At 37.6% G+C, this 14,391-nt stretch overlaps 1 protein-coding gene across 5 annotated transcripts in view; it reads right to left on the bottom strand.

The window, feature by feature from the left end:
* LOC136842693 (constitutive coactivator of PPAR-gamma-like protein 1 homolog) overlaps positions 1-11,896 on the bottom strand; it is a 100,400-nt gene extending 88,504 nt beyond the window's left edge. For 3 of the 5 annotated variants that reach the window (XM_067110401.1, XM_067110732.1, XM_067110659.1), the window contains exons 1-6: positions 11,369-11,641; positions 4,535-4,873; positions 3,124-3,296; positions 1,703-1,816; positions 534-680; positions 107-274 (exon numbers count right to left, since the gene is read on the bottom strand). In XM_067110401.1, coding sequence (XP_066966502.1) covers positions 107-274; positions 534-680; positions 1,703-1,816; positions 3,124-3,296; positions 4,535-4,742 — 810 coding nt within the window. In that variant the 5' untranslated portion in view covers positions 4,743-4,873; positions 11,369-11,641. Of the gene's footprint in view, positions 1-106; positions 275-533; positions 681-1,702; positions 1,817-3,123; positions 3,297-4,534; positions 4,874-11,368; positions 11,708-11,765 lie in introns of those variants that run through there. The other 2 variants (XM_067110567.1, XM_067110479.1) reach the window with 2 other exon arrangements.
* Between the last annotated feature and the right edge of the window lie 2,495 nt (positions 11,897-14,391).

The following is a 14,391-nucleotide window of genomic DNA, read 5'->3' as shown; positions in this document are numbered from 1 at the left end:
TACTTTAGGTTGCATGTAAGTTTAAAAATTAGAGATTTAACAAAATAAACCTTACTTGTTATAACATGATCAAATAATTTAATCTTCACGAGAAGACCTCACTTACCGTCTGTCTATCATAGCCTTGAATTAGAGCTGCATAAAAGTCTCGTAAATCAGATTCTGTGAGCAGGTAGTTTCCTAGCAGAGCCGCCAATAAACAGAAATGGTTACGTTGTAGTCCTAAACCTCGAGCAACTTCATCTAAAATAAACTCTTTGGTCTCGAGTGATCCCTGCAATAAAACACCTTATCAGCCCTGGTGTTTCAAAGATTTACAGTATCTTAGTAACGTCACTAGATAATAATACAACTGGAAAAATATAATACAACTGGAAAAATACAAAGAAGCAGAATGACATGGTGAAATGATATACTATGATGGTCCAATAGAAGATAGGAAAGAACTTGCAAATAAAAAAGCATACACTGTACTGTACATTTAAACTCCAATTAGAATTAGGGCGGACCTTTCAATAAAATTTTATATTTACCTTGTATGTAAGTTTGAGCTGATGGGAAGAAAAGTATCTTGGGGGGTCAAAAATAATGTATTCCGCATCTTCTGCCATAAGGCCATGGTAATTGTTTTCACGACAAAATGCTATCACTTCCTGGTGGTGGTCATCCATAGTGCACAGCTGTAAAGAAAACACTTTATTAATTGCAATATCGCTAACAAAATGAAACTTGTGCAAATTTACAGAAATAGCAAATTCTTAATCTACAAACAGAAACCCATTAGGGGAAATTTAAGATGACTATGCTTCAAATATACCAAAACTATATTTGCATATTACCTTTTTCAAAAAGCTGAGTTAGTTATATACTGTAATTTGAACATGTTAAAGATGACTATGTTTCAAATATACCAAAACTGTATTTGCACATTACCTTTTTCAAAATGCTGAATTAGTTAATTTGAACATGTTAATATTTTTAAATCAATTTCCCTTCTTCCTTTGCAAGTATTTATAGAAGTTATGGAAATTTTAATCTTACTTTTTTCAAGATCAAGATTCACATTAAATTATTTTCATTTATAAATAGAACACCTAGACCAATGAATTACATTTCCAGACTCTAACAGAGTATGCCCAACTGAATGATTCATTTATGCATTAGGAGCATGCATTTTACAACTGCCCAATTAAAAAAAAAAATAAAATGCAATAGCTGTAATGAAAATTATTTTTGTATCCAAAGGAGTCCCATGCTGTCTCCACCATATACTTTCAATGAAATGGGATACTTGCATAACTAGTTGGGGCGAGAGGATAAACCTTAACTACATATTTACACCTCTTGTCACAAAAACATTTGGGGCACAATTAACAGTAAAATACTGTAGTACAATGCCAAGGCTGACATTTAACTTGGAGAGCCATACATTCAAAACAGTGCTGATTTAGATTGTCACCAAATTGCAGAAAATACAGTTAGCAAAAACTTCTGTTAACCATATATGCCCTTGCCCATATGAATGATGTTGCTAGAAAGAAAAATAAAAATTGTAAAAGGGAGAATATGAGTACATACACAATTGGCACTGTTTAGAAAACTTACTGTCAGTCCTATCAATTTGGTGGTCTAGGCAAACTTGAGGAAATCATAAGACACCAGAAAATCTACAGGCAACATTACAAAACTATAGTGTACATACCACTTGAATGTTTAGATGTCGTAGAGCCATACGCAAGCATGTTCGAAGGCCAACTGGTGCAACCCACCATACTTTGGGAGGAGGGGTTCCTTTCACTGACACATGTTTGAGCACCTTCAGAAAGAATAACCCAAAAAACAAGTACTTTAATGTAATGATTAAAACAAGGTGATGGACCTGTAACTTATTAGTGAATATTCTCTCTTCCCTGTCATAAAAAATATATTTTTTTGTACATGGTTGTTTGTAATTTTGGCTAATCTTCAGGAATGATTTCTTGAATTTCTCAAGGCACCACCCTCTCGTTTCACTATCTTGACACAATCTATAAAATAAACAATAATTTACTTAATATTCTCATTACGTAGCTGACCACCCCCATTCATGCTGATTCACTTGTGTCATCACATTCACATACAAATAGGGCACAGTTCAATTTCACTACAGGTATGGTTGCCGAGATGGAGACTCAGATGAGGAACCCACCAAGGATCTTTGAGTCTTGGAAGAATAGCTTCATTTTCAGAAGTTCTGGATTTTGTATGCAACATTTTCAACAACAAATACCATTCTAAAACTCTGACTTTAATTTGTAAATGGCTAAGTTCACCATTGGTACCCTACAAGAAGTCTGACCTTGCCCTGGATCACCTCCTCCCCAAAAATTCTCCATCTGGCCATATCAGATTTCAACAGGATATTTTTCAATATCCTTGCCCTCCTGAACTTGAAAAGTGGGTTCTAGGAGGTAACCCAAGAGTAGTCAATAGATGCAAAGGTGTTTTGCAGAAACCACTTAATTGTTTGCAAGGTAATATAAGATTAGAGGCCACTCATCAATCCAAGCCCACTGAAGTCCCTTTGCCTGATGCCATTCCTGATGAAAATAATGGAGTCATTAGGGATGTCTATGAGAAAAGTGCATTCCTCCCATGTTCCAGTTCAAAGTGCCTCATTGAAGTACCTTTACTTTGGCTTGCAAGGGAAGATGTTCTAGTTCTGCATCTACTGCTTTGGCCTTACATCCACCCCTAAGGTCTGCACTCCAACCATGAACCCTGTGCCCTGTGGCAGCATGGACTCTCGAACTTAGAATCTGTCCATGTTTACTTCACAGACTGATAATTTCATACATGGAAATAATATATCTTTCTAACAAATCTTCTACTAAGACATAAAATGATCCCTTTGGAAACCCAAAGCTTCAAAATAAGACATCAACTGATAAACTAGGCTTCTGGTAAACTCAAAAGTATCACTGCACATTGTACAACAATTCTAATGACATTTCCAAACTAATCAGAAATTCTTTCCAAATGACAAACTATTATCATATACTGTATAACTAAATATATTGCATTTCTCACCCAACCAAACTTTCAAAAGTAATTCTATATACATGAGAGAAAACCACAACCTACCGAGTTAACATTTTTACGGAGAGAACATTCTTGTTTTGCCCACTCACTCAGTCTCTGTTGTTCAAGGGCACCATTGAAGAACACAGCCAATTCAATGTTGTTATTCTGTACTGTCTGAATCAGCACCGCCAGAAACTGCACCATGCGATTCCACTGTCCTCCGCACACCCAATCTGGATAAAGTCAGACATAAGTGATTTTGGTTGATAAAAGAGAAACTGAGAAGATATGATGGAAGGAAAACAATAGTGCACAATACTGCTCAAAAAAATATGGCATGAACTGATACTATAATTTGAAAACTGGCATGAGTTTATCAACTCTCATAGAGCTAAACCACGCAATTTTCTGTGAAACAAGAGGTGAAAATTAGAACAAGAAAAAAAAAACTAAAGCAATTGGAGAGCTAAGTACAAAGACTGAGAAATGAACGAATGAAAAGTAAAAAGTAGAAGGAAATGAACTAGGACCAAAGGTATACTTTACTAAGCCTTTAGTACAATCAATCATGAGCTATGTACAGCACACTGTATTTGGTATCACCCATATTTAGGGGTATGAAAAGCAATGAGAAAATATCTTGAAGTAAATCACAACACAAATTATTTATTTGTATGACCAGAAATTATTCATCCAGTTACAGAATAACCAATAAGCTTTTACGTGTGCTTAATGCCAACCTGAAATACAGTATAAAGAAATAGTACAAAAATAAAATACTCATAACATTGCCTACACAACTGCTACAATTTCAGAACATACATTTCTGTAACATGATAATGGACATTCACCCACAAAGCAAACAACATAAAATTGAACAATGACAATAAAGCTACAAGATATGAAAAAATGTGTAGTCTTGCTTGCAGGATGGCACATATTCATCTCATCCTTGGTTACAAACAGTGATGCATTTCTACTTTCTTGTTTCTCATTAAGGGTATGAGTTCTATATATGTTGACACCTAGGGTAGGGTACGACATCAAATCTGTAATTTTTCCTATATTCTAACATATCAACTACTGTATAATACAGTACAGTAAGCTTGTGCCATACATGTCAACTATGTATAATGCAGTACAGTAAGCTTGTGCCATATATGTAAGATTAATCTGTACCTCCTTTTGTTAATTTGAACCATCAGTAACATTCTAAGAGTTAATGAGACTCTCCAATGAGCATTACTGCCAATGGTGACAGCAACTTGGCTGCCTTAGCAGGTCTGATCAACTATTTTGTCCTTTTAAACTAACAATCATTACTCAGAGGCCTTTGATGCAAGCCTAAGCAAGATCTATAGAGACCAGTTGTTGCCAAAGGCTATCAAGTCCTCCTTTACATGGATCCACCTCTTTCAAGAATCAATTAAGAATAATGCATTAAGAACAATAGTTAGGAATTCCACTGTACCTGAGAAGAAGCCTCCATATAACCTGTCAAGACAACATTCTCCATCCACCACCAAAGTGAGTGGGCTGTGGACATATCCTCCTCGTGGAATATTGCGTGGATTTCCCCGGCGGACTGCAACACTTCGTGCTATCTTTAACAGGTCCACAGGAACACACGCTCCAGGAACTTGTGACTCTAAGAATCGCTGCAAGTCTTGAATAGCCATCTTGTTTTAATTAGGTTGAATTTTGAATAAGGGGTCTTGAATAGGTTGAATTTTAAGGTTACTTTATATAGCAAAAGGAAATGTTTTTACATGGTTTCTTTGTGTGGATTTGACGACCCTAGCAGCAACACCTGAAACAAACATTTTTGCCATAAGAGAGGAAACATAAACGAGGGCATGTTCACAGCAAAATACTACAAAACTACATCACTGTTCAAGAATTTCATGACAAAGTATTATATAATACATAATACTGCTGTTTAAGAAATTGTACACTTTACAGTATTATCCAATGTGATGTGATAACTCCTAGAAAAAAAAAAAAAATGGTCATCTGCTTTATGAAAATATATGCTCAACCCTTTATATACTGTATGAAGTACTGTACTGCATTATGTGAAAACTTATATAAGGACCACTCATAATTTTAGCACAGTATTCAACATGCAGTCAAAACAGCATAATAATCCACAAGGTTATATATCAAAATCTAAAGTATTTTGTATTTTTCCTAACAGACAAACCTACACTTTCACATATGGAGTACGTATTTGCGCTTGGTGCACTTTGGCTGTCAATGAATAGTCTCTCAAAAACAACATACTATCGTTAGGCCTATGACTGTGTGACCTGAGACTAGGTTTGAACCATAGTATATAAACGGTATTTAATATGGTAGTTTATTTTATTTACCGTAACAGAATTCACTGTTAGTCTTCACAGTAACATCGCTGATACCAATGCATTTACTTTAAGTTTAACAAAGGCCATATAACACTACTTATTGATTCATTTTTATTATTATTCATTTGCCACTTCATGCCACTTCTTTTGCACAACTGGGCTTCTTACTCTGTGGAGGGTTGGTTTTGCAAGTTTATGGCCTTTCGGACCTGTCTTCTACTATTATTCATGCAATCTGAATTAGGATAATTAATAAACGGCAGCAACTTCCTAAAGATTTCGATGAATACCAATACACCAAATATTTATTATAATTCTAATCACAAGATTCAGTGTTCCTTTCCGAGCGCCTGCAAATGTGAAGCATATATCTACAAGTACTTTTTTGCTTTCAAGCAAAATCTTCAGTTGTTACAAAGGCACTTCTTGGGACAATGTGAATAAATGAACCTTGCAGTATGTAGGACACACTATAAAAATGGGGCTACTGAAAGCTCAGCAGTGAACATCATAGCATGTGGTGCTGGTGAAACGTGAAAGATGTCATTTTCTGTAATTATGGTACAACCCACACCGCTCATTGATTTCCTCTTTCTATATATAGAACAGAGGACTGTACAGTGTTTTACTTTAGTCTAGATGCATATACTAGTCTGGGATACAGTGTCCAAGGCAATAGAAGAGAAAGATCATTATTAATCCATTCATCAAGCACACTTTTAGGTTACTTCAGAAATGAAGGAAACTTATCTGTGATATCATCCTAAAGGAATGTTTAGCTGAAGAAAAATAGTCTGCCACCAAAGAAAGTTTTTGCCTTTCCTATAAATTATCTAGGACCAGTCTTTAAAAAAAAATTTTTTTTTGACACTGGTAATGAACTAAGTCGAAATAACTATAAAAGGACAACCTTAAGCCAGATTTTCAAAAGAAAGGAATTAGAATATACTGTATATTGATTCATAAGAGGCCATTTTACAAAACTTCACAGCAAACCCTCCTAAAAAAATCTAAACAGTTCTTTAGATCCAGAAAGGGTGAAATCTTAACACTGGACCCTGAACAACCAAAACCAATTACTCAAGTATCTTTTCATTTTGCCAGGTAGCAGCAAACTGGGTCCAAATACTGCACTGTAGAAAGAATTCAAAGCCCATCAGTACTGTGCTGTTATACAGCGTACAGTACAGTACAATGAAAAAGTTATCTACTGCTTTAGTGCTTCTGCATTGCCTAATGATTAACAGTTAAACTGTGATAAAACCTTTAATCATCCAACACTACTGATATGCCTTTCATGACAAACGATGTTTCTGGCACACTGCCTGTCAAAACCACAAACTCATACAGTAACGTTACAGGGTAAAATGATGAACCAAAATTATGCGGGTATGATTGCTAGCTACCATAAGTTATCAACAATCATGTTTTAAGCTTAATGAAATTTTGCTAAATTTTTTGGTACTGTAAAGTATCTCTGGAGAACACCATTAAAACCTTAGCATCAAATGAGTAACTACTCAAGATTTTATTACAAAAAGTCACTGGCAACTCCTATTTCTCTTACCAACACCCTACAAACTTGTCCTTAGAAAGCACTCAACCCTTAAAATGAAAGAAACAAAGCAAAACTGTATTATGATACAGGTTACAAGGAAATAATTTTCTCTCCAAAGTTATGTTCCTGACTGTTTCTTGAAGCAAATTCTGAGTTTTAACTACAGTGGTGGCAGAATCAAGGCCTAAATGTGTATACACATTTATCTGAAAACGGCGAATATCTGTAGATCCTACTTTATTGAAAATGTTGCAAAACCTCACATCATTCCAGTCAACCCACTTCAAAAGTAGTCGTTTTCTGACAAATTCTCTTAACCACAACTTCCTGCACAAATGTTTCATTAAAAAAACCTACGGGATAAAGAGTATGATACCTCTCAATGAGCCAGAGCACCTGGAATGTGTTTACAACAGAATAAAATTGAATACAGAATTTAGGCCAAAGGCCAAGCGCTGGAACCTACAATGTCAATCAACGCTGAAATGGAAATTGACAGTAAGAAGGTTTGAAAGGTGTAATAGGAGGAAAACTGCCCAGTTGCACTACGAAACAATTCTTAGAAAGGGTGGAAAGTCTGATGGAAGATAGAGAAAATGAACAAAGTTACAGTAAAATGAATGAAAGAGGTTGCAGCCAGGGACCGAAGGGACGCTGCAAAGACCGTTAAGTAATGCCTACAGCACCACGGAGGGTGCACTGACGGCACTACCATTTAGGTTAGAATACTGTAATATTACAGGGGACAAGAACATTTGCACTCTAGGAACGGTGTACCAACCAGTGAGTTACAAGCTCATCTTCCCTACTGTATTCCCATGTCTGCCAGCATACAGTGCTTTTACCACCTATAAAATTAAATCCTCGTGTCTAAAACCACTGACTGGCTGTATACCAATTATCATACAGCCATCAGTTGTGTGCACTCAACTGCAAACTAACCACAAAGCACAATTAGCAACTTACAACTATTTACAGCACCTGACTGCAATTATGTTATGTCGTCAGCTGTATGACCATCATGCGCAGCAACAGTTACCTAACCTATTACAATATAGGAACATTATGTACTGGGAATGATAATTAGGTCTCTTGATGGCCTGCCATACCTACAGCAACCATGCTTCTGTATTTGTCAATGCAAAACAAAGCAGGTCAGGATTATGACTACAGTACAGTATACCAACTGCAACGTCAACTCATTATGACAATTTTTTCTGGTTCTTATTACATTTATCTTATTATGATTCAATCAACAATCGGTTCATGACTATTCTGTTTACAATACTACAACAAATGAAGTGTTCATCTATCGTGGTCAAGTAGGATGCCTAGAAAGCCTTTCAAACAATTTATAAAACTGGGTAATTTAGGCCTAATCTAGTCATTTCTGGTAAATTAGGCTTTAGACCAACTGTATTTACATCACCCATTAAATCTAACTTGTTTGCAGCTCCCTGGCTGACTCAAACTAGAAATGCTATGTTTGGCACAAGTCAAACAGGTCGATTCCCTGAATGGTCAAGGCAAAACTATTTCTTTGGGCTGATTACTATCATCTGTCAAAAAAAATGACAAGAGTAACACAATGTGATCTGGCCCTTTTTTCATACCCCTTGACATTTCATAAGCTACGATAACCTATTCCTCCTTAGCGTGCATGCCAGAACTGTGTCCTACCTAAACCATTTCTTGACACCAATTATGGGCTGTGTGCTACCTTAACTGCTCTTGACCTACTTAACCCATCCAATGAAATTGTTTAGTTTATTCCTAAAAATCTCATGGGCTGCACCAACATCACACATACCTATCCAGGGATGCTTTGGCATGTCTAATGCTACAAGAATACAGTGGATAAATCCTACAATTCCTCCCCACAAATCATCTTGCTCAGTCCCCTTAACCAACCAAGCCCTACTTGCTAACAAGACCTCATCTCACTTCTGATTGTTTTTTATCCCCAATTTTGGGACAACATCAAAACATATGGTTTTGGACGTCAAAACATATGGTTCATCAGAAAAAAAATATACAGTATATATATATATATATATATATATATATATATATATATATGTGAAAACCTCCTTTAGCTTTGAGCTGTTTTTTAAAACAGTATATTTTAAGGGAACTACCCAATACAGTACATTACTGAGTCCAAGGTACTTCATACCAGCAGTCAACATATCACAGTAAGGCACACTCAGGTGGCACATTACCGCCTTAATCTATCTTGCCTTTGATTGACCCCACGTAATTAGTAAATAATCTACTATGGCTTTATGGATTGAGTGCTCAAGTTGACATGGAAAAATAAGAGGTAATACTATACAACAGTTACACACACATTATGCTATGTAGGTAGGGTGTAACGTTGTGGGGGTCAAGGAGGGGCAAAGCCCAAATTGCCCCCCACGACCCAGCCAGGGCAGGGCACAGTGCCCTAGGTTAGGTTAGGTTAGGTTAAGATGCATCCCTGTTCACAGTTCTCCTATTTTTGCACCTTTACATCATCACAGGTAATAAATAAAAAACCAAAACACCTTTTTAGAATAATGCAAACGATACCTGGCTCACATCTCCATACAAACTACTGTTGCTTGTAATAATAATAATACAAAAACAAGAATAATTCCATGCAAAACACTATTTTGAAATATAACATGAAATAAAACAAACTGAAAACCCTCCCACACATTCTGTGGATGGAAATTTTTGAGATTTCAAAAATGGTCTTTATTTTTACTGATACTGTTCGAGAGTAATCTAGGCAAGTTTTCTTCCCATATCGCCCAACAAATACAAGGTCATAAGGAGAGCAAATGGCTGGATAACTGTAAAGGAGACAGCTGCACAAAGATAATGTTTATGAAAATAATCTTTTGACTAAACAATAGAGAAATAGGTGTACAATACAGCAGAGGTGAAATCATCTGAGAAATTTACCACCTTTGGTTTATGTTCCCAAGTTCATCTGAGGGGAGCTGGTACTAAACTTGGCAAAAGTTCCAGAGGATGCCGTGTTTAGTACCAGCTCCTCAGGGATGAAAACAATAATATAAACAATAGATAGTAAAATTAGTAGCTCTAATCATGAGCTCCACGTTGGGTATTTCCTTTAAAATTTACTTATCCTACAGTATTTTGGTTGCTTAGCAAGAATTTACTGTTATTTCTGTCGGCCGACTTTAATTAACCTCAGTACTGATTATGATTTTGTATGCTGGCCATCCTGGAATGTTATCACACATGCACAGTGTTATAGGGGAACTTTCGGTAAAAAGTGGTTTCCTTTACCGGCGACTAACACGGCCTACTAGGTTAGACTAGGTTGGGTAAGTTAGGTTAGCATGGTTCCTTTTATAATAGATTTCCTCACCCAATCCCTTCTTGAATATGTGGCTCCCTAATCAATTTCGTACTTGCATAACTGTTCCTTACAGTCCGTGCAGAGTTATTACTAAGAGAATACCGTAAAATTTCCATTATCCTGACAAATTTCTCAAATTATTTCACCTGTACTGCATTACATATACCCTTTTCTATATTCTTCAGTCAAGGAATTATATTAACAATCGATGTCTTCATGCAGCCGTCTTCTTTACATTTACAAATGGCTGTTTAGTAATTTTTGTAAATAAATGTTTATGCTTAATGTGCTGAACATTTACGAGTAGACGTATCATATGTTTTACTTGCCACGATGAATTAAAAAAACTATTTTGCCTACAATATTATTGAAGACTCCTTTTTTTTAACTGTTATTAATATTCTATACAAATTAAGGGGTAATGAATTACTTTGGGGGGTCAAGGAGGGATGAGGACCTCCCTCCCCAGCCAGGTTAGGACATAGCCTTCAAGGTTAGGTAAAGGTAGCTAATCCAGGTTAGGTAAAAGTAAGTCTGGTTAGGTTAAGGTAAGCCCGGTTAAGTTATACTCCCTCTCAATAGCAGTCACTCCCGTAGTGCAAACATGTCAAGCCTACCAGGTGGCCTGGAGGCTTTGCCTTGGGTACCTGGGTACACTACGAGCAGGTCTGGTACACCTACGGTACCAGGTAAGTTCATCAGGGTACATAAGCTCAATTTCCAATGAATACCGGCACTAAATGTCAATCCTCCACAGGAAGAGGCCCTCTGACCCGGACGACTTCAAGCAACAGAATTAACTTTCATAATTGATAGAGAGATCCATCATTCATTCACGCCGGGCCTTCCTTCCTTCCGTTAGCTCTGCTTGAAGGACGTGAAGGACATGACGTCCACCTACTGTCCTCATTACAGATCTATCCCGCAAATGTCAGGGAAATCTCACCTCAGCTGACCAGACACAGAACACTAAGGCTAATACTAGAGGTCATCAGACAGGAATTGCCTTACTTTCCGGCAGGTGATGAGAAACTTCTTCCTGCCTGCTCCGCCTTCTGCTGCTGCTGCTGCTGCCCTCACCCTCCCGCCGCCCACGAATTTGTAAACAAAATCACGCCCAGCGAAGACCGTGCCCTCTTGGGGGTCCCATTGGGCATCGTTCGACACTACTCACACGCCGATCTAACGAATTACACTAAATAGACCATGTACCTGGGTGTGGGGCCACTGCACCTCCACCACCACCACCACACCTGCTGCCGCTCCTCCTGCTTCTTCTGCTCTACCACCTTCTGCTGGTTTTGAGTAGGAGTAGAAGCAGCGCACGCTCATAACCACCATCGATTATTTGCTCTTATTTTCCTCTAGTGGTGATTGACAGCACATGCTTTACTGCTGCAGAGCTCACCTATGAGATGCACTAGTCCCCTGCCATCTCGCACAGTTGTTTAGCCGTGCCCTTCGCCTTCTACGATAGATCAAATGTACGGAAGGTGCGGTGGAAAATGGGTAAGAGAACGGTGGAGGAGTGACGTCATACCGGGATGGTAGAGGGAGCCACATGGTCAAGTCGCGCCATTTTCTTGAATTTGCGATGATTTCATCTCACTCTCAATGTCGCCCTCTTCCTCTGCACACTGCATATCTCACCCAAATGTACTTAATTTTCTTCTTTATGACATGATCTCCCTGTCCTACGGGACGTTTAACTTTGACAATGCTACCTACATCTCGGAGTTTGGGTCTATGTAAATAAGGCTCTTGACTGATTCGCACTATAATTTTAATTATATATTCGTGATTATTAGTGCTGTAATGTTAGCGAAGTTTTTAATGGCTGCTCTGCAGACCAAGGCCCTGTGCTGACGTAAAGCAACACGAATAACTACCTATAAGTCTTTGCGAACGAATCTAACAAACCTGTTCAACAGATGCATAGTAATTTTCAGTTTGCACTAATGTGCAATAAAGAGTTCTTAATCAGAAATATTAAAGACTTGAGGGTTTGCACTTATTCATTACTCTATCTTTTAGAGTTGATATGCCCCTTGGCTTTACTTTGCGCATTTTTCGCCTAAAAGAGAGTTTAGAAAGAGACTACTGAAGATTTTGCAAATGTCAAACTTGTTGACTATAAGAAATTCATCCAGTATATCTCATAATGTCTTATACGTGCCGTAACGTAAGCATAATGTAGTCAAAGGCATATAAAATCCAACGGTGTATTCTAACAAACAGTCTTAAAGTGCATATTACTGTAGAAGAATGCGAGGAAAAGGATATTGTATAGATATAAAATGTAGAGATGCGCCGGGTTAAGGAGGCAAGTCTGAGCAAGCAGAGGACCATTAGAACATTTATGTCGTGGGACACAGGAAGAAGAAGAAGCTGCTGTGTTTGCAAAATAAATGAGCCATCGTAATTATTAATGTTCTTTCACTCCTCACTATATTGTTTTTCTCTGAAGTTACCAGACTACGTTTCCACTCAAGACTGTTAGAAGAAGATGACTAAAAAATATGATGGGCAATGCTCTGCGATGGGAATTAAGAAAGGGAAACGGGAGGCCGGAAAAAGCATGGCTGATTATGAATAATGTGGCGTACTAACTAAGGAAAACGAGAGAGAGTGTGAGAGAAGGTGGGGGTGTGTCTAAATTGTCCTCCGGAAAATTCTTAAAGGGTATCCTCTCTTTTTTCATGCAGGTACAATTCTACCCGTTGTTTCCGTTGTGGTTGATTTTATTGTTGAACTCACCTTGTGTTTTTTTCACAAGTTATTGCCATTTTATGCTTCATCCATAATGACAACAATAATAACAATGCGAAAATACTTAACCGTGCCGTGATGTATATTACCGATTTCTTAACAATTTTCTAAACTGCTGTGACCTTTCGAGAACCGCTTCAGCACCCAATCGCAGAGAAAAAATAAAATATATCCCGATTTTACGAGAAGCGAAAAATGCGGAATTTCATGCCAGCAAAAATGAACCTGATTTTGCGTTCTAGCCGTTCTTTTTCATAAAGCTGATATTGTTGGTTGAGGGTGGGGGTCGGACCAGGTCCCGTAAGCTCATGCCTGTGAAATGGAGATATCTGTAGCAGATTCTTTTCAAACATTTCTTTAATTTCCGGTATGAAATGCGTTGTTGACTGCTCAGTTACATTATTATTATTATTATTATTATTATTATTATTATTATTATTATTATTATTATTATTATTATTATTATTATTATTTCAAGCCGAGCTGCAACTCTACGTAGAGAAGTACATCTGGAATGCTACAAGCCCGCAAGGCCTTAGTAAAGAAAGCAGCCCAGCACGGAAAAAATAAATTGAGAAGTAACAGTGAACTATGAAAGAGAAAACACAAAGAAAAACGAAAAGTATAAATGACAATAGCAACAAAACATTTGCCTTTTAGTAAGGGACGCATTGCTATAATTCAAAGGCGACTTAACGAAACCAAAAGTGAAATTCAGTGAGCTGAAAGAGGTTTATTAAGTAACTAGTTTCGCCTATGGATGAAAATAGTGGTAATATAAGAGAGGGTCGAGAGCGCAAGTCATAACCCTACTGATGTTAAATGCTGTCCCAAATTCTAAGGAATTTTATTCTGCAGAAGTCAGTGGCGAGAGAAGCTGACCCGGGGCTGGATGACAGCAAGTCTAAAGTGAGGTTCATAACATGAGACTATTTTTAAAGCTACACATGCAGGAAAACACACACGGCGTTATCGAAACTTGCAGCCAAACCTAGGAATGGAATGGAATATAAAATTTAGGCCAAATGCCAATCGCTGGGACACATGAGGTCATTCAGCGCTGAAAGGGAAATTGAGAATAAAAATTTTTGAAAGGTGTAACAAGAAGAAAACCTCGCAGTTTCTCTATGAAGCAATTGTTAGGAGCGCGTGGAAAGTAAGACGGAAGAAAGAGAATGTGAATGGAGGTACATTAAAAGGAACGAAAGGGGTGGCAGCCAGGGGGCGAAGGGACGCTGCAAAGAAACTCACGTAATGCCTACGGA

The sequence above is a fragment of the Macrobrachium rosenbergii genome, chromosome 1 (genome assembly GCF_040412425.1).
Source record: "Macrobrachium rosenbergii isolate ZJJX-2024 chromosome 1, ASM4041242v1, whole genome shotgun sequence".
NCBI classification, from domain to species: Eukaryota; Metazoa; Arthropoda; class Malacostraca; order Decapoda; family Palaemonidae; genus Macrobrachium; species Macrobrachium rosenbergii.
This window is presented reverse-complemented; position numbering and strand designations above follow the sequence as displayed.